General features: G+C 33.1%; 1 protein-coding gene across 1 annotated transcript; it reads right to left on the bottom strand.

The window, feature by feature from the left end:
• Positions 1-6,599: 6,599 nt before the first annotated feature.
• On the bottom strand, positions 6,600-22,359 carry LOC113509644 (uncharacterized). The gene is given in 12 exon segments (XM_052899354.1): positions 6,600-7,695; positions 9,981-10,174; positions 11,077-11,715; positions 13,683-13,828; positions 16,501-16,673; positions 17,985-18,184; positions 19,434-19,552; positions 19,555-19,641; positions 21,052-21,261; positions 21,744-21,919; positions 22,000-22,124; positions 22,300-22,359. Coding segments are annotated over 11 exon segments (2,676 nt in total). The 5' UTR covers positions 22,113-22,124; positions 22,300-22,359; the 3' UTR covers positions 6,600-7,076.
• Positions 22,360-22,780: the final 421 nt, after the last annotated feature.

The following is a 22,780-nucleotide window of genomic DNA, read 5'->3' as shown; positions in this document are numbered from 1 at the left end:
ATATATGTATACTTATTTACAGTATATTAGACTCAATAACAATAATCTGAAGAAGGGCAAAACAGTCCCTTCTGTCGCCATGAACTGGGGCGTCGGTGATAATAAAAAGAGATCTAAGCTATAAGGCCAAAATAATATGTTGATGTATTACGACAAAAATAAATAACAACAGCGATATCAACCCGGACAAGTTACAAAAAACTAGATAAGTATATACGTAAATATTATCTTTTTTTTAATACCTATAATACCTACTAATTATATACATATATTGTATCTGTGAAATCGAATTGATTTGCATGAACTAAAATTTGATATGAAATACATTATATCTATCTAATTACTAGATACAGTTTACCTGTAGTAACTATTTATTATGTATATCTATAATAATAATACAAAGAGGAAAGAATTAATTTTCTGTATGTTTGTTTGTAATAAATAAACACAGAAACTACTCGTCTAATTTAAAAAAAAAAATACCTACAGAAAGCTATATCATCAAAGAGTAACTTAGGCTATATATTATTTTTAAATCATTACGAAAAATACAAAAATGTAACCCAAAATAACATAAATTTGCCTATAATGTGTAAACCCGGGGGGAAATACTAGTATGTAATATATATAGGTTTGTACATATTATGTATTCCTTTATTAATAAATACATGTAAATTTAAACATAGTTGTCATTTTTGTAATATTTCATTTGCTTTTAAGATATTTTGTTTTTTGTTTTATAACACAGGGGTCAAACAAGCCGAAGGCTCCCTTGACCGAAAACGACTACCACCGACTAAGTAGGAAGAATTGCTGGTGTTTTATCTTTAGGATGGAGTGTGCTCTTTTCTTGACAGTTTTACTATTATATATCTTTTTAGAAATACTTCTGCTGAGAGTTGGTTCCACAGTGCGGTCATAGACATAGAAGGAAGTGACTGAAAAACCGCAATATGGAGGGCCGCCACTCATTTGAAACATTTTGTCTCTGTCATTTCACAGAATGATAAAGTTAATTATACATTTATACTTACACCAAGATATGATTTTTTGGAGTATTCTGAATTATATCATCATACCAATCGGTAACTGTCCACTGCTGAACATAGGCCTCCTCTGTAAGGAGGGTTTTGCCAGTAGTTGACATGGTTGGCAGACGAGTTGGCAACTGCATTTTTTTTAATGGGTGAAAATGGATTGGTAACCCCGTCCGCGCTATCGGTACACACCGACGAGGCACCAGTGGAAGATGATAGGTGAGAATGAATGCAAGTTAGTTGACCCACCATGATGAATTCGATAAGAATTAAACATGATGGTTTCCAGCAGGAACCGCGTGGAGGTCAACCTGAGAGGGTATATTGCTAGTAATGGGGCTATTAGACCCCATTACTAACAATCCCTTTACCCCCTGGCAACTGCAGTTAGGCTATGGTAACGTTTTACGAGGGACGCTGCTGCCCATCCTCGATCATTAATTTCTCTTAGTCGCCTCATACCACACCCACGGGAAAGGAAGGTAAATTATCATACTTTACCTATATGATAGCATTATTTCTTGTATTCATTCTTATAAACCATAAAGGTCATGTATGAACTAAAGAAAGGTGACTTTTGTATATTACTAGCTTGTAATGCTCTTTGCGTCAAACACGCTATAGAGATTATGAAGAGATTAACAAAAGCGACTCAGTTATTTAGCCGTGAAAAACATGGACCCATAGTAGATAGAAGGATAGTAAAAATCGAACAGACTTAATTTTTTTTTTATTCAACTTAGAATGGCTAACAAGCTGACGGCCCACCTGATGGAAAGTGGTAATTGTCGCCTATAGACATGAGCAGTAACATCGACATAATAGAGTATACTGTTACCCACGCCGTGCCAATTTCATGTATTTGTGGTAATTAATAATATTTATAAACGTATGCATTATTTGATATTATACATTGATAGTTTACATCCATGTTACGTTATGTTATGGAGATATTATGTATTGTGTGAGGTGCAAGGTTCCTTTAATAAAACCATTATATAAAGTGGACAATATTATGAGAAAAACAATCGTAAAAATTGGTGTAAAATATGTATGTCATACATAGTTTTATAAAAATTTAAAGGGTTACAAAGCGGCCAACAAAAGATCTAGTAAGTACCATATATCTGATATTAGGCTAATATCGTCGTACTTACTATACCAGAATTACTACACCATATAGCATTCTATAACTTTTACCAGAATTTACTTGTATTTATATTATTATCCTGGAAGTCTCTTAAATGTCTAACAGTTTATTTTCTGGGCCCATAACCTTTATATACTTTAAGTCAGCTAAATATATACAATATTGAAATAGATATAATAAATATATAGGAAATGACTAAAATAGAAATGTTTAGGATGTTCGCAGTAGTAAATAAGTACTTATACTTTTACAATAACAAATAATAAACTATAATTACTACTATTATTATCTAATATCAACATCAATCAGAACCTAGGCACCTACAAATCTTACAAAACTACAATGTCGACATCACGAGACAAAATAGTAATCATGTAGATATAACGAACACTTCGCGTGTTCGCAGTCTGACAGGCCCAGTTAGTGTGTAGATACATGTGTATCTAACTCTGATGATGTCAAGTTCACGAACCCTAATGAATATATTTATAATTTGAATAATGATCGCTAAAGATAAACAACAGTTCCGCTAACAATTAAATATAATCACTATACCTACTTATGTAATTGTCGATAATGAGAAATATGTGTTTATTAAAAGGCCTATTTTATTATGAGCAGACTTTTGTCTCACGTGTCTAATTATTATTTATTTCGGAGACTTCAAAAATACGAGATTGCAATTCGTCTATATCCTCTATTTTATATATAAATAAAACAAAGTTGGGTCAGTTACACCATTTATAGCTCCAAAATGGCTGGCCAGATTTTAATGATGTATAATTTGTTGGATAACTATTAAAATATCGGAAAGATTCGCGTAAAAAAAAAATAAAGAAAAAATAATTTTAAACTGTTAAGCGGCAAATAAATTCCCAAAAAGTGTATTTTAATATGTAATAAACATTTTTTAAATAAACTCCTTGTTTAATTTCTTATCGATTTTTTAAATGTGATCTTTCTTTGAGTCACCGTGTATATATATATATATATATATATATATATATATATATATATATATATATATATATATATATATATATATATATATATATATATATATATATTCCCTGTAAATTAATTTATTTTAGCACAGGTCGCCATTATATAGCCATAGTAATATTAGTAATATGTAGATATATTGGAGCGAGATATACAATCAAGAGTAATCATGACCATTCATGACCAAGTTATATCGTATCTAACTGTAACTATCGTATATAACTGTGAACAAATTTGTTTATATTGACTTATCAACGGACTTTAAAATAACATTAATAACCTAATTATGGTTACACGTGCGTTTGTAATTGTCAATCAATATGAAAATTCACTAAATACAAGTATACAATACATTCACACTGATGTATCGCCCTAAATATCTTTCTATCACCCTAAGGGATGTTCAAAAATAAAGTGGACTAAAGGCAAATCAATTTATCGATAAATAACTAAAAACACACAGGGTTTATAATTGATAATAATGGTATGGTAACCGGGGGAAAAGGGATTGTTAGTAATGGAGACTTAGAATCCTATTGCTAGCAATATACCCAACCAGGTCGACCTCCTCGTGGTTCTCCCTGGAAACTATCATGGTTAATTTCTGATGAATTCATCATGATGGGCTGACTGGCCTGTTTTCATTCTCATTTATTACCCTTCACTGGTGCTCCGCCAACGTATCCCGTTAGCGCAGGCGGAGTTACCATACCATTTTCACCCATTAAAAAAATGGTATGGTAACCTGCACTAACGGTATACACTAACGAAGCACCAGTGAAGAGCGATAGGTGAGAATAAAAAATGAGGTCAGCTAACCCATCGTGATGAATATACCTCAAATTCAGCATGATGGCTTCCTGGAGGGGCCACGTGGAGGTCGACTTGATTAGGTATATTGCTAGCAATACGACTAGTATTCTGCATTATGAACAATCCTTCCTTCCCAATACACAGAGTTATCTATGAACAATGGCAGTCATGGAATTCCTTGGACATATAACCAAACGATATCCGAACACCCTAGAAAATCGGGGGGAAAGAGATTGTTAGTAATGGGTTCTAACAGTCCCATTGCTAGCAATATACCCTATCAGGTCGACGTGGTCCACGTGGTTTCCCCTGAAAACCATCTTAATTAATTTAGTTAATTCTTGTCGAATTATTCACGATGGGCCGACTAACCTGCCTTCATCTTCACCTGTCATCTATCACTGGTGCCTCGCCAGCGTATACCGATAGCGCAGGTAGTGTTATCATTCCATTATCGTGAAGCAGTTGTGTTTGCATGGCTGTGTTTCGGTTTGAAGGGTGGGATATGACGTGAATTTACTGAGTACAGAGGAATAACACCCGAGTTCTCAGGAATGGCAACGCATGGGGGGTATCATGGGCAAAACAGTATACTCTGTTATGTCCATGGTACTGCTCATGTCTATAGGCGACGGTTACCACATTCCATAAGGTGGGCCGTCAGCTTGTTTGCCATTCTAAGTTGTATAAAAAAAATAATTAAAAAAAATTAAAAGCCTGGTAAATCTGTAAAGGAGTTTTCTAATGATATGAAATGGATGATAATGGAATGGTAACATTGTCTGTGCTTTTAGAACACATTGATTTAAAATACTGAATGACAATATAAGACGAAATCAGCTCAGTTGACCCATCGTGAAATTGATTTCACTAGAAATTAAGGTCTCGAGAAGGGACCAATAGTGTATATTGCTTATGTAATTCAAACTCATTCTAACAATTTCTTGAACAAAATACATAAAAGCAATAATTACAATATCACGCACTTGTCTTTATCTCGCTATTTGCGTTCTGTATCCGTGGTCAGACCGGGGGTCAGGGTACATACGTCATACGCATCGTCCTAAGATCTTACACTACTTAGGGTCGCTAAAGCATGATTTGTGCGTGACTCTCGAACAGTAATTTTTTTAACAATATAGGTATTATTATATTTGTAAATTAATTAAAATTCAACTTCTCAAACTATATACATAAGGTTCAAAATTGAAGAACATGATCACTTTGTTATGTCGTTCATGTTCTAAAGGCCATTCGAATGACGAAGTAAACAAACAGATCGTTGATGATTTAATAGAACTAGGTAATATTAATTGTCAATCTTAATATATTATACTATATTATTATAATACCAATATGGCCTAATATTGAAAATGTGTGTTTGTTTGTTACCTTATAACACCTTAACGGCTTAACCAATAACTACTCGTATAAAATTTGGTATACACGTACGGTATGAAATACAGAAGGATATAGGATACTTTTTATCCCCGAGAATAAAAATATCCCAGTCATATGGACGAAGTCGCGGGTGAAACCTATATATAATAAATCTAAAAATATATATCTTTACATAACAATAGATATAGCAACACAAAAAGAGGAAAAATCGTTTAACAAAATAGAAGGAAGTTCTATTTTGCATTTATACATGCTTTATGTTTACATATTTTCAACCGACTTCAAAAAAGAGTAGGATCTCAATTTGATTATTTTTTTGTTTGATACCTCAATATTCCGAATTAAAAGAATGTGTAAACCGATTTGGAAAGTCTTTTTATTTGTAAGTATATATTTTAAATTTTATGATCTAATATAGCTTAGTAGTTCGTTTTCACACAAATTCATTATTTATATAATTAAATTTTTAAAAAGAGCAACAGCTAAATTCTTGTCCGTTCCTCTCGGCTGAAATTGCGTTACAAATGGGCGGTAATGAAAAAATGTATATTTAAAAATGCTTGAATCTTTACGTTTACTGAAATAACAGTTAAACTTTAAGTTAAATAAAAATATTTCTTTCTTTCTTTCTATAGTTTCAGTTCAACCCATAGAAATTTTATCAAAGCCGGTTCTGTAATTTAGTTTTTACATCAAAATAACTTGTTCTTCAATGGTTCAGTCTTGAATTATCAATAAATATTTACCTCAATTATTCCTACTTAGACATTCTATATTATTGAGAACTATACAGTTAAAAAGGTGTAGCAAAGATATGATGTGTGATGATGATACTTAAATATCTTTTAAGCAAATCTCTCATAAATTTAGCCCAAATCAACCAACCAAATCGAAATGATAAAAAGGGCTTAATTTATAAAAAGGAAATTCAATAAATTAACGTATCTTTCCACATTCGTTTGACCAATATATAAAACCTATGCAAATTAGAATGGAAAGGTAAAGTGAATGCAATATAAAATGATTCCTAATATTATATGGATAGAGAATATAATACTTTGACAATCGACCACCATTTGTCCAAAGGTCTGTCCAACACTCCTGTGTGTAACCACGTATGAATTTTCACTATACAGTCATAGTCCATTTTAAACAGGACGGTTTGAATTAATAAAAAAGGAGAAAAATAAAACATCAATAAAATAACTTGTGTTGTCTCTTTTGTGTTTATTTCTTAATCAAGATTATAATAATTTGGATTTTTTATATCAACTAAAATTAAATCCCGTGTGGTCCCGGCATAGAATAAGTCACCACTTCCTTTCCCGTGGGTGTCGTAAGATGCGACTAAGGGACGGCAAGGGATGGGCAGCAGCGTCCCTATTAATATTCCCTCCATCTCCAAAGCCTAGCTGCGGTTGCTAACCCGCGCTGTGCAGGCGCAGCGCGGCAACTACTGGCAAAATACCCCTACGGGAAGGTTTATATTCAGCAATGGAGAGCAAAGCTGATATGATAATATCAGCTAAAGCGTCATATTTGAAACGAAATATCAAATATAATGTGGCAATTAAAAAAAATAAATAAAGACGTTTACTTTTTATTTCTCTATGATAAAAATAATAAGGCAGTAATAATCACAATATTTGGTGTATTATTTACACCTACATACACTATAGTTCAGTCTCTCTTATCTCAAATACCGGTTTATCGGTTTTCACATTTTCCTTATCGATCATTGTTTTTTTACATTCACTAACGGAAGCATCATTGGCACACGCGATAGAACTCGCGCTACGTTTCCTAACTGGACTGTCTTTACTTACAACATTGTTAACACTCTTTAGCGGCGATCGTGAACTCGATTCTTTATCGACAGCTAGATTACTAATCGATAAAGTCAAATCGGATGGCACATTCCCGTCGAGACAGTACAATAGGGAATCTGTAATTTTCTCCTCAGTATCGTTCGATTTATTCAACATCGATAAATCGACAGGCGTCGCGGTTAAGACCGATCTACTCATTAAATATTCTCTAAACGGTTCCGTGAGTGATTTCGGTTTTTGCTCAGTGAAGTTTGTCACTTCTTGTGATACTTTGAACATTGGTATTGGTATGCCATCTTCGCTGCCACAGAGTGTCGTGTTCAGGTCCTGTACTATATTTGGCCTCTCATGGCTAATCACAAACCTAGTATTCTCGGGACGGAGAGGACTAACATCACCGACTGATACAGAACGGACATCGTAAGACTTTCGGGTTCTTGAAGTGCTTGCCGAATGATTGGATCTGAAATAGATAATAGATAAGATACATATAAAATTATACACTTTCCAAAGTTTAAATGTTGCCGACACAAACTTTACTATTAAATGTCCGATATTTAATTTTATTTATTGATGGTGAAAAACACCATTAATAAACAAAATTAATTTAACTAACAGCGGTAGGTTCATCCGAGGACAGGTGGGATTCAAAAATATTCGGAAACATGTCGGTATATCGCTATCACGATTTACTCACACGCGATCACGTTTTAAAATTTAAAAATGCCCAACTAGTTTTGAAGTCGATAGGAGCCCTTATTCAAGAGAATGCTTGGCATATACTCAATGCATACAAACAGATATATACACAGTTGTATAAAGTATAACTCAATGACAGTATGATAGTATTATTTATGCGTTGGTAACCATACTATTTTATGTTTTGTTTTTGTACATGTAGTCAATAAGGAAAAAATAAATAAATGCCTATGACTATTTTGTTTATTTTCTCTGCCTACATAACTTGTACGAGGTTTGGCATGTGATGATTGTACACAGTGCTAGTAGCTACCGGAGAGCGACACGGGGCAGTACCCCGGAGCCCCCGAACTGAGGGGAGCCTTCATAAACTGACTTCCTAACTATAAATTGAAAATTTTCTCCGACATTCATAATATAAGTTCTTCAAAAGGAAGGTAAAGAGGTTTCTTCAGGGTCGGCAACACGCGTGTAATACCCCTGACATTGCAGGCGTTCATAGGCTACGGTAACCGCTTACCATCAGGTGTGCCGTATGTTTATTTGCCACCTCAGTGATATAAAAAAAAACAAAACCAGATTCCAGCAACGCGAAATTTAATAATGGTAACTTATTTAAAAAAAAAATACGGGGGAATTCGCAAAAGGTCTCGAACACCTTTATTTAAAACTTGCAGGGAACTCTCCTGTATTCTTAGACTGGTTGCACAATTGCGCCTGTGAACAGCTCGTTTGAACAGCACGCGCTTGACGACATATCTGGAATACGTCGAATTGAGAACACGACGAATACGGAACAAACTATTTTAAACAGTTGGGGCCCTATTTTATTTTTTATCCCAGGGTCTTTGGTTGCCTAGCTACGTCACTGATTGTACATTATGTATAAATAGATAATAATCTTAATATTAAATGGTATCAGTATAACAATTGCTGAGAAAAATAGATCATATTATTGAAATGAATAAATTGTGTTTAGGAGGCATCATATAAGATTGATCGTTTCAAATAGCATTGATAATGATAATGATGATAATGATAATGATGATAATTATAATGATGATAATGATAATAATGATGATAATGATAATAATGATGATAATGATAATAATGATGATAATGATAATGATGATAATTATAATGATGATAATGATAATAATGATGATAATGATGATAATTATAATGATGATAATGATAATAATGATGATAATGATAATGATGATAATAATAATGATGATAATAGTAATGATGATAATGATAATGATAATTCTTTATTTAATAACAATTTACATTTAGTTACATCTACTAGCCACCGAACTAGGCTGAGCCTGTATCTCGGTGGTTAGTTAAAAACTTCCTTTCGACTTAACATAAGACGGTACAATCTAAAACATAAACACACTCATTTGCAACGTTCAATTTACTTTTGGTGCAACATTGTTAGATGTGGGTAGCATCATATTATTTAGTTACAATGACGATTACAGTTTACCCACCCAATGTTAAATATTATTTGCCGGTCATTTTAGGAACCACATAAAGTATTGACTTACGACAAATGAAGCATTAGCGTCATTTAGCGAATATTATATAAGAAAAAGTGGTTTGTTTCCACCAAAATAATAGATAGAAGCTTAAATTGCGAAATTACCTAGAAAAACTAACTATGAATAGAATATTTCATTTCAATTTTTTTTAATACAACTTAGAATGGCAAACAAGCTGACGGCCCACCTGATGGAAAGTGGTAACAGTCGCCTATAGACATGAGCAGTACCATGGACATAATATACTGTTTCGCCCATGATACCCCCCATGCGTTACCATTCCTAAGGACTCAGGTGTTATTCCTCTGTACCCAGTAAATTCACGCCATATCCCACCCTTCAAACCGAAACACAGCCATGCAAACACAGCTGTTTCACGATTGAAACACGAATGGGACAGAGGTACCCAAGCAATCGACTTTTGTACAAAATGGAATAAAACATGCAATGTTTCTTGTAATTATTTCAAAACCGCTAACCAATAATAAAGTGTCGACATCACCTTTCACAAGAAAACGATGATCTGGATATCATTTCGTCATCAGATGATACGAAATCACTGTCATTATTGGGTGACATCGACTGATATACTGGTTCAGGTTTGCTCTCCTTCTTCTCGTTCGTCTCGGGGAGGCAGTCTCGTTGCTCAGATGTGATGATCAGCGGCTTGCGGGAACGCGGCGTCATTATTGATTCCTGTAAATTTATTTTTGTACTTTACTTACTTAAAACATCGTTTTTGTTATCTTTTTTTACCCGACTACGACGAAGCAAAAATGAGGGTACATTAGTATATACCCTTGTGGGTAAGATGGCAATTAAAAGCATGACCTGTCTAAATAGTTACTATAGCCTATTGACATCTGCAAAACTAAGCTTCAGCCATAGACTTACTTCATAGTCCTGAGTCGCCTACATTATTACTTCTAATCTACTTGAAACGTAAAATTTAATTATATAATTTCCATTTTTACATCAAATATACAAATATTTGATACATAATTACATAGTTATCTATAAATATTTCTGACTAGCGGCCCGTCCTGGCGTCGCACGGGTGGACATTTTTACATTTTAAAAAATGGCTATTAAGGCTGCACACACGACGGAAGCTTAAAAATAGAGTAACTTCTCCCGTTTACCCAACATTTCCCTTCACTGCTCTGCTCCTATTGATCGTAGCGTGATGAAAAGTATACTATAACCTAACCAGGAGTATAAAGAATAAATGTACCAAGTTTTGTTAAAATCCGTCGAGTAGTTTTCATTTCTATAACGAACATACAGATAGACAGACAAAAATTTTACTGATTGCATTTTTGGCATCAGTATTGATCACTAATCGGCCTCTGATAGTTATTTTGTTAATATATTTCATGTCCAGAATTGACCTCTCTACAGATTTATCATAAGTATAGATTATTCTGAATAATTATTTAAATCCACTTAATATATTTTTTCTGTGAATGTTTAATAAATTAACAAGTATTCATACAAAAATAAGAAAATAATAAAAAAGAACAGATATGGGTTAATGATTAGAAACATAAATGTAGTTATAGAGAAAAATAGAAAACACATGCGCATACGCAACAAACCTGCATAGCTTTAGACAATTTCTGCGTCGATTTCGTTATGGGCGACATCGAAGCACGTCTAAAGTTGATGGTGAATGGGGTAGCACAATTTTCATCTAACACAATTGAATCTGACACACCAGGCGTGCTCGTTAAATAATGTAATTTTAAATCCATATCATTTTGGTCGACTTTGTGTTTCTTTGGAGTCTCCTGTGTGGTACTTTTACTATTTGTCTCAGCAGACACATCATTCTCTGAACCGGTATCTTGGTCGTCTAAGCAAGAGACACAAGATGTTGGTGTTCCTCTAATAACACCCCGTTTCTGATACTTCTTGTTTATGTTTTGCGAGGCTGACAGTACTTTTGAACGGAACAACCTTGTTCCCCGTTTCTTTGTGTTTTTGGGTGTCTCATCGTGAGAATCTAATACGCTCAAGTTCGGTTCAGACACGAATTTGGGACTTAATTTCCTAGATCGACTTATAGCGCCTTCGGAAAGCGTGCTTTCATTACTCGCGTCCGAATCATAATCCGGGTTATCATCTAACGATTCAGATCTCGCTATTTTATTCGCTAGGTTCTTTAATACAATATTTTTGTGTGACACATCAACTTTATTGTCATCTGTGAAGAGTATTTTGCCTTTTTTCGATTTCTGGAAATAATGCATGCGTTAGCATATGATGTGAAAGTTAGGTATAGAAGACACGTCAGTAATAGGCAGGTAACGGATTAGGAAGAAGAAAAAAGGATTTTCATGAACACAAGTTAGTTCAAGAGCATACAAAAATAATTTATTGGACGCCTATGCAAACTTCGATGAATTTGGCAACGTGCAAAAATGAATTGATTGAAAAATTACTTTTTTAATTGTTAAATAGTCAATTTTGGAAGAAAAGAAATAATAGGATTATTTAGAAAGTATAAAAAAAATTATTAAGATACTATGAAATCAAAAGATATCTTTACTATTTGATTTTATATATATATAACATAAACCATCGCCAAAAAACACCAAAACCAACATAGGCATCCTGTTAATAATGGACATGCAATCTCTTGCAATAAAAAATAGCAACTTGCTTCAAGATTATAAACATTATCTGTCAATTAAAAAACAATAATAGTCAACGAAAAGTGGCTTACTCTAAAATACTGATGTGTTAATGTTTACATTGATGTTCTATGACCAGATTGCAAATAAATCTATCAATAAACAATCGGTAACTTTTTAATAAAATTACCGATTGTTTATTGCTTATTATATTTCCAAATCTTTATAAGAAAAAATAAGGAAAAATTTTTCCAATAGGGAGAAGATCTCAATACATCTGTATATTACAAATATTTCGACAGTTTATACAAGTGTTGCTAGTCTAGTAGTATAAACTCTTAGGCATATTTTATATAATAATAATAATAATAATAATAAAGTTTATTCTCTTCACAATACCAGTTGTACATCTATTATATTCTAATACATTTATTTTTGTAATTTAATGTATTGTGAAGAACTGGTGTCTGAAGTAATAAACCTGTGTTACAGATCACCAGGTCAACCCCACGGTGTTGGCATATATTACAATTTGTTCTGGTTATGAATATAATAACAACATTAATACATATACACATACATACACACATACACACACACATACACATACATATATATACATACATATATATATATATACATACATACACACATACATACATACACACACACACACATACATACACATATATACACATATATAGTTAAGGTTATACAACCGATATATCCTACACACACTTACACAATATACATTATTTTAATAATATTTTCATAAGTTGTAATTTAATACGTAGCCTTCAGCAATTTCTCCGTGTCATCGTACGTCAGACTCAATAACCATGTTTTAAGTGCAGTTGAAGTGTGAATATGAATATATGTTCAAAATACGGTTTATATTATTATAAAGATGGCAGTCTTTGTGATATTGTTCAAAGCGATGTTTTTTGTATATAATGTCTTTACGTCTTTTTGAGGTATCAAAATCGGTGGGTAATATCTGATGTTGTTTTAAAGTTATGTATAAAACAAATAGTTTTCTAACTGAAAGAATTTCACAATCTCGGTACAATTCATTTCATATATTATTATATTTCAATGTTAATTTAATAAAAAAAAAATTTTTATGATGTAAAATGTTAGAAAAATAAATCATGCTATCATATATATCAGGGATGGCCAACCGGTCGATCGCGACTATTAGACCAGCCGGTCGCGGCAAAAAATCGTGTAATATTTTACTAATCTAGCAAAAGACGCTCATACGCAATGCTCACACTAATATAAATAAGTAGTTACTAAGAATAATTTTCAGTTTTATGTTTTCCCTCTTAATAGAATAAAAAATACTACAATACTACACAATTGTATGAACTATGTTGTTTCATTTGAGATTTCAAGAAGTGTGTAATTGGTAGATCGCACAGGGTTTCGTCAGGAAACAGTAGATCTAGCCCCTAAATTCTAGGGTTTATTCAAGTCGGCCACCTCTGATATATATGGTACTTCTGCTCGCATTAACAGGACTCATATATGCAATAAATATAAACTATATTAGAGAACATTCTTACCTCTTCAACTGTGTTGATAGTGCTTGCAGACCCTTTCTTGGGCGTTCTATTCAGCAATCCCTTATTGAATATGTGTCGTTTGATTGAGTCTCCGAAACTCCGCGAACCGGCGGTCTTGCCCGTCCTCTGTATTTGGATCGGTGTGCCTGCAATTAAAAGTACACTAATAATTTCTCTTTATTTTTAGAATAAAGTAATCCCCCCTATAACACAGTAGATTTGTTCTGCGTTAAAGGAAAACGCGATGAAAGAGTATCTCGTATAACACCCTTGTACGACCCCGTATAACACGCTTGTACGACCCCGTATAATGCGCTTGTACGACCACGCATAATACGCTTGTACGGCCCCGTATAATGCGCTTATATGATCCCGTATAACGTGTTACGTACAAATGAATTACGTTTAACTTTTCTCCTTAAAGGGGGTTTAAATCGAATATAAAGAAAAACTATGTTATGAACGGAATGTGTTTTATTATAATCAAATTATGAACATATTTTATAAAAAAAAAAAAACTAAAAAACTAAAAAAAAAAAAAACTTTCAAATAAATATACATATATTTATAGTAAACATTCCATCGACATCATTTTTTAATAGAATGTTAATTCCCCCATTATATGGAAAAAAAAAAAAAATGTCAATTTATTTTTCAAATAAATATACAGTTTTAAAAAGGCGCACTTGCATATTTATATATGCTGTCAGAAACAATAAAATTGATACTATCTAAAGTAACATTCCATACAATTTCGACATATAAAATGCAAGTTGTTTTAATAGAATGTTAAATCCCCCCATTATATGGAGGAATACCCGCATTGTACAAATAGAAATTTCCTCTCAATTTATAATGAAATTTCAAGAATAGTCGATAGCAAATTACATGATTTTAAAAAGGCGCACTGACCTTGCGGTGACTATTATCTATATATGTTTTTTATGCATCTAGTAAACAATAAAATTGAATACAAAGATTGCAAAATTTCTACTACCTACTATGGCTTATCCTGAATTGTCAAAAACTTTCTGGATACAATTTCGACGGATATAAAATGCAAGTAACACGCGGTGGAATAACAATTTCTGTTTACAAGCGAAAGCTATCGGAATATCTCTAGAAATAAAGAAAAAAGGCTATCATTGCGTTGATCAATTAAAAAAACTTGCTTTTTATGGCGTCAAAGACAATAATTTAATAAAATCTTATCTATCTGATAGAATACAGAAAGTGAAGATTAGCAACGCTATACGGGTCACTTGTGCATTCTCTAGTTTTTTATTCCTAGACATTAATGATCTGTAGATCTAATTATTGGTACTTGATTTTTAAAGAATAAATGACGACGATGTAAATAGTCTTTCTCCTGCTATCTCTTATGTTAAACGCTAAAAAAACAAAATGTGTTAATTTCTCTCTGTCTAAAAGGTTTAATACATATATTAAATGACGAATCTCTCGAATTTATAGAATCTACTTTCTAGGAATCACACTAGATAATAAAACACAATATACAGAATGTATGATTCTAAATGGTCAAATATACTGCTAATTAGTCTATTTTAGTTATTTTCATAGTTTCTCTTATGGAATATTACTATGGGGAAAAGCGGCAGATATTAAGAATATATTCATATTACAAAAACGTGCCGTTCGAATCTACTGTATGAAGAGTCGTGACTCAAAGAGAGAAATTCAAAGCTAATATCTCACCGTTGTCTGTCCTTGACTTATTTCCCTATATATATTAAATGTTTAAAACTACGTAACGGATTTTGAACCAAAGGATATGTTTTTTTAAATTCAATAAATCATATTTACTGAGTGATTGACGAGTGTGCATGGCAATAGTTGTTCATGGTTAAGATATATAAATATACATTAAATATGTTTTAAAAAAAGTAATTCAATTGAGTTTCTTGCCAGTTCTTCTCAGTTGGATCTATATACCGAACTGGACGGTAGGGAAAAAAATAAAATTATAATGTAAAAATTTGACGTTCATAAGCGGCTAAAATGTCCTACATGAATAAATGATTTTTGAATTTGAATTTGAATTTGAATTTAATATTGTAGAGAAACACTGATAAATTTAGAGGTTTCTAATGTGATGTCGTAAATAAACACATTTTTTTACGTTTACTCTGCAAACGCTGGCTGAACCCCACGTGATAAATCAAAATAATGTACTACAGTAATAGCACTTTATCATGTTTGTATTGTCTAATGACATAAAAGCTGTAAACGTTGTTGTTATTAGGGTATTCTGTAGTAGATAGGTATATTTAATCAGCATTGCACCCGTGCGAAGCCGGGGCGGGTCGCTAGTAATATTATAAGTATTTCATGTAAGTATTAACCCTTTGAGTGCCGACGAGCGTCATAGCGCTCGGGAAATCAGTCGCTGTTTAGTTTGCTGTAAAAAAAAAATATTAAAATTGGATAATTTTTGGAGGAGATACAGTTTTTTTAGAGACAAGGGTAAATGACATCAACACGACAAAGATTTCTTTGGCATTTTTAAGTGGATATGAATAAAAATCAATGGCACAAAAAGGGTTAACGATGTCATGTGCATTAGTAAAACAAATTTTATTTAATAAAAACAAGATTTATTGTTTTTATTTGTGAAAACTTGTAATTGGCTTTTTGTCTTTAATGTTTTTTTTTTTTTATGAAATTTTCTATCTATTGGTTTTTCTTTAATAATAAATAAATAAATAAATACTGTTCCAGAGCAGTTGATTAAGAAACTTCCTAATAGCTTACACATTTATAATATTCAAAGAATTGTTAAATGCTGCATACAACATACCATAGCCGTTCTGCCTGTTGAAGTGTTTTATAAGGCGTCGCTTGTGCTGTGAATCGGGCAACGCCTGGATGTGTGCGTATAGCTGTGCTAGCGCCGTGTCGGTCGGATTGCTCTCGTTCTCGACGCGGGTTCGATGCCGGTCCACGAATGTGTATACTGTGTTTGCTGCAGTCCTAAAAATTACAAATGTAATGTCAATGGTGCTGTTCGTGTGCATGTGATAGATTTTTTTTTATTCAAAAAATAAAATGGAATGGTATGTATCTGTCTGTATGTATGTATATTGATATATGCTAACAGGAAATAAGACAGGGATAAAAGATGTTGATTAAATCAGTTAACTAACAAAGTATTAAACACTATAGTTTACTGGAGATCATCAACAAGGCCCAATTGGCAAAAAAAACTCACTGCGAGTTAACAAGGTTATTTATTAAAAATGATGATAATTGTTTTTTTCTGAACAACAAAGACACAGATATTTTTTTGTGATAGATCAAATGTTGCACATGCCTAAGAGTATACAATTGCGAGGAACCAGAGGAGGTTGAATGAAGTCAGGTAAGTTTTTTTTTTATACCACTAAGGTGACAAATAAGCATACGGCCCACCTGATGGTAAATAGTTACCGTAGCCTATAAACACCTGCAATACCAGGTAAGTTAGTGTAAAGTGGCAAACTCACTAGTAATATAGTTACCAAGGTTGACCATTTGGAGTTCAATATGGTTGGCTCTATTGCTTGCCATGGAGACAGACATCTCAATTGCTAGAAATGATTCGATTCTATGGTGTCATTCCTTTAAACTTATCTCTTAACCTAATATTTTAATTTGATAATTTCATGAAATTACTGTTTTATGAACCATCATAGGATAAAATTATAATTATTTTGACTTTAATCTATTAGAAAAGGGGGGAAAGGGATTGTTAGTAATGAGGTCTAATACTGCTATTGCTAATAATATACCCTTTCAGTTTGATCACTACGCGGTTCCCCTGGAAACCATCATTGTTAATTCTTGTCAAATTCATCATATTAAGCCAATTGACCTGCATTCATTTCATTTATTATCTTCCACTAATGACCACCGGTGTATACCAGAGAATAGTGGGAATAGTGTGTGTGTGTAAAGAACGAACTTGTCCACTCACACAAAATTTACATAAAATGAGCGAGGTTGTTGGGCTCCCTATAATATAGTTGAAGAAAATGATGGCTGACTCATCCGCCATACTCGTGAACGAGTGCTTCTAGGGACTGGTTTGTTCAAGAATTCTGTGAATGACTATAGCTTGATAGCTTTTTATTTTCTTTATCATTATAAATATGAAGTTTGTAATAGTCATTTCATCCATTCATAATTCTTTTGTTGACAACTTATATTTGAAAAAAGCAACAGCTGTGTTTCTTCCCCATTCTTCTCAGCTGAAATTGCATTCTGAACGGGACTTGAATAAAAATTATTTATTATTATTATTACTTGTCAGTGATGCTCTCGTCGAGGTCAAGATCGGGCGAGAGCGCGCGCAGCCGCGCGAGATGCTCGCGGCGGCTGCAGTAGGCGGCGGCGTCGGTTGCCAGCCGCGCCGGCGCCGCGAACAGCCGCGCCCCCTGCCGGATCATGAACGACATCATCGGCGCCAACGCCACCGCCTCCGTGTGGAACGTCTCCGGTGACAACTGGGAACCAACCACTAATATTCAGTCATTTATATAATTTAGGATGGTGATCAACAAAAAAAAAACCATTTCTGACAAAAACTGTTATTTTGATTTCAAAACTAATCTACTTTAAGATTTTTTTATGGGTGAAAATGGTATGGTAACCCCGCCTGAGTTAACGGGATACGCTAGCTGAGCACCAGTGAAGGGTAATAGATGAGAATGAAAACAGGCCAGTTAGCCCATAATGATTAATTCATAAGGAATTAACCATGATAGTTTCCAAGGAGTACCGCGAGGAGGTCGACCTGGTTGGGTATATTGCTAGCAATGGGATTCTCAGTCTCCATTACTAACAATCCCTTTCCCCCCCCCCCCTACTTAACTTATTCGGATAAAATTTCTATGGAAGCAATCTGTAAGTATATTCTTTTGGATAAAAAAAAAATCAGTTCGTAACTGACGACCTAACTTAAAACCTAAAAAAAGATACAACCCGATTGAAAATGTCCTTCTTTCAATATCCCACGGCTTTGACGTGTGAATTAACATCTATCTGTAGCTATACCAAAAAATTACATAGTTGAACAAAGGTATACTGCGGGTCTACCATGAAATGAAATTCCGAAATTTCGGACTCAATTTCGTGTTATTGTTTGTACCAAAATCGGACCAAGAATTGGAGTATAACATTTTGTTCGTCATACATCCTATCATAAAAGTCAAAAGGAACAATATTTTAACATTTTTAATATTTCCAAATGGCATGTATAATAACGGAATGTAATTTTAACATCAAATTTCTGTTTCGTTTGGCTCCGAAATTTCGGAAAACATTTCATGGTAGGCCCTCAGTTTATCTGGGACATGGTCTATTCGTATACTTACTAAATGTTTATTCAGATATGATCGATTTATTTTATTTTTCTTTTTTTACACATTCAGAATATAATGATACATGAAGGGCATTTTTATTAACAGATACACAGACACCAGACATAAAAAATACTTCAATGAAAAAGATGAATAAATGAAAACTCTTTAATATTACCTTCAAAGAAAAATACACATTAAAAGATTAATAATATCTATCTAACAAAATGAATTATTAATTACATAAACCTAATTATAGATAAAACAAGATAAAGAGGCAACAATGGAGCGGCCTTTTTAAGATTATTTTTTATAAATCTTTTCATACTCTAATAAACGGAATATCAATCAGTAAATTTAACATTAAATGCTAATAAGCTAAAATTGTCATTACCTTTCTTGGACACAGCAGATGTGGTGTAAACATTGTAGCCAGAGTGTCCGGGGACATGCGGTTAGATGCTTCGTTGTCGGCAACTAGCCGAAGCAACGTCAGCAACCGTTCCAAAAACTCCTGTGTAGAGGAGACAGGAGGAGCAGAAGAAGCTGCAACGCTGTGACGAGTTTTGTCTCCGATGATTCGGCGTTTGGTGGATATTGAACTGGAACATTAAATCAGTTTCATTAAAATTCAAATCATCTTTATTCGAATAGACGTGTTTACAATGTGTCATGTTTTATGAATCTACTGCAGGGTTTACAAAGTTGTTATCTGTTTAAAAGGCCGGCAGCATACCTGCAATGCCGCTGGTGTTGTGGGTGATCATGAGTGGCGGTATTCACTTACCATCAGGTGAGCCGCATGCTCGTTCACCCCCTGTGTTGTAAAAAAAAAAGACCCGCAAGAAACACAACAGTTATTCTTTTCAATCTATATAGCTGTAAATTTTTATATGTTGTCATTTTGTGAGAGAAATAAATAAATAAATCTCTGTTGTTCTAACATTGTGTATATTTATTTAGAAAAATTAAAATAACATAAACTATGTGCTACCTGATGGAAAGAAAAATGAAAGTCTCCGAAATATAAATGCATAATCATCATATCAACCCTTAACTGCTCACTGCTGAATATAGGCCACCCCCTTAGGGGGGTTTACCAATAGCTGCCAGGCTTGGCAGGCGGATTGGGGTGCAACTGCAGTTAGGCTTGGTAATGTTTTAAGAGAGACGCTGTTGTCCATCCTTCAACCATTAAGTCCCCTTAGTCACTTATGACACTCACGAGAAAAAAGGGGGAAGAAAAAATGTATGATACAAAACTGAATTATGAAAAATAATTATCATCACTATACTGGCTATATTGATGAAACTTTATAATAAATTTTATTAGGACTTATGACATTGACCTACTTATGACATTGTCTAAAAAGCTTGTTTTTAGTTTTTTTTTATATAACTTAGAATGGCAAACAAGCTGACGGCCCACCTGGAATGATGGACGATGGAAAGTGGTAACCGTCGCCTATAGACATGAGCAGTACCATGGACATAACAGAGTATACTGTTTCACCCATGATACCCCCCATGTGTTGCCATTCCTGAGGACTCAGATGTTATTCCCCTGTACCCTGTAAATTCACACCATATCCCACCCTTTAAATCAAAACACAGCTATGCAAACACAACTGCTTCACGGTAGAAATACGAATGGGACAAAGGTACCCAAGCAATCGACTTTTGTACAAAGTCTCCCTCTGGCTCTCTAGACTTAAAATATTACTGGCTACATAGTCTTATATTATGCATTTTTATATCAGGTGTTAACTATCTATTGTTGAACATAAGAATCCCCCTTGCAGGTTTTGCCAGTAGTTGCAATGCTTAGCAGGCAGATTAGCAACTGCAGTTAGGCTTCGATATTGTATTAAGAGTGATGCTGGCTATCCCTCAACTATTAAACTCCCTTAGTTGTCTCTAACTACACCCATGGGAAAGGGTGTGGTGACCCATACAATGCCAAGACCATATAGCAACAATACAATTACACATTTATACAATTAGAACCTTACCAGCTAATGTACAATAAGTTTGATAATACTGATCCATAAGTAATGGCTGCGGTAATTCTGCTAGGAACCCTTTCAGCACAGATGCACAGTCATGCACTGAGAATCTACCCTCATCAAGACCAAGGTTGGAACCAGTCAGCAATAATTGCCGAAGCTCCTGTTGCCTACTGAGGGAACCTGTGCGACGAAATATTCCTTCTTGGGTAACATCTGAAATTTTTATTATTGTAATTATTTTTTATGTTTACTTTTAAAACATATATATAAACTATTAATATGTATGGCACTTAGTATTCATCAATTTAATGTAAAAACAAAATAAAACAAAATAAATTTGATTTAAATAGACTTATATAATAACTCTTTTAACTCATAATTTTTTGTTCTTCTGCTATAGTTTAGAAAAGGTATCTATTGAAATGAAACTCCACAGATAGTTAACTTTTTAAATCTCTATTAATATTATTTGTACATGAATGCATTGTGTAACATAGATACTGAATAATATAAAGTCTTAGACATTTGATATATACACGAATAATATTTATTTTCTGAGCAATCATTTAGACAGTAATAAATTTATATATGTTAAATATAATTAAGAGATCTTGTTTTTAAGCATTATATAAAACAACAGAGTTTATATACATTTCATAAGTGTTTATCATAATAAAAAATGCACTAGCACTTACTTTCTGACTTGGAGAGGAAGTCTATTAGTTCATTAAGCCTCAGCATACCCTCTTCGGTAATGGTGCAGACATCACTATTCTTTGTGTTATTATGACTAGAGTTGGAACCAGAATTTTTGGTTTTCTTATGAAAATTCCATCGGAATTGCTTTGGTTTGTCAGTTGAACAATCAACACTGAAAAATATAATAATGCACATTTAATTATAATAGTAAAGTGAACATAAAAAATTAACTTCGATAACATTAAAACTTACTCGTCAGTATTAATATCTACTAGAAAAGATAAATGCATGCGCACTAATGTAAAAAATTGGTCTGAATTTTCTTGTCTGAGCCTTTCTATTAACGATAATTCCGTGGAACTCATATTTTCGAAAGCCTTAATAAAAAAATATAAAATTATAACAACTACGAGATACAGCACTTCGGTGACATCATTTGAGTTAACATGATTTATAGAGATAAACATTTGGCAAAAGTATTAATAACGTAATAAACAACATTGAGATAATCAATCATGTTTTGAATAAATAAGAATAAGTATTTTAAATTACATTTCAAATAAAAATGCGTAAGTATTGTTTTCAAATGTCAGAAAGTCACAACGGCTAAAAAAATACGATTTGAAATTGAATACCGATTAAGACTATATATTCATTTAGTGTTTCATAACTAAGATGTTGAACTAAAAAAAATTTTTATTGTATGTAATTATAATAATAAAGAATAGTAAATTAATATATATGTGTGAAATATATATTCTCAACTTTACTTTGATATAACAGATTAAGTCATTTAATATACAAACAGTTATAACAATAAGAATTAAAGCTTCAGAACGAAACTAATTGTAGTTTGACATTTTGAAAAGTTTTGTGTGTTCAGAAATAAAGAATATAGTCTGTAATTAATAAATTGATTTCGAAATAAATACTTAGAACTAATTTGATTGGAATTAATTGAAATTTACATGATTTCTTCTTTCTTTCTCTTCGTGTTACTGAACGAACTAGTGTAGTGCCTAGTGCCTATGCA

Source organism: Galleria mellonella, unplaced genomic scaffold, assembly GCF_026898425.1.
Source record: "Galleria mellonella isolate WM207_F2 unplaced genomic scaffold, CSIRO_AGI_GalMel_v1 utg57, whole genome shotgun sequence".
Classification (NCBI taxonomy): Eukaryota; Metazoa; Arthropoda; class Insecta; order Lepidoptera; family Pyralidae; genus Galleria; species Galleria mellonella.
The sequence above is the reverse complement of the archived record's forward strand: the minus strand, read 5'-3'. Positions and strand labels throughout refer to the sequence as shown.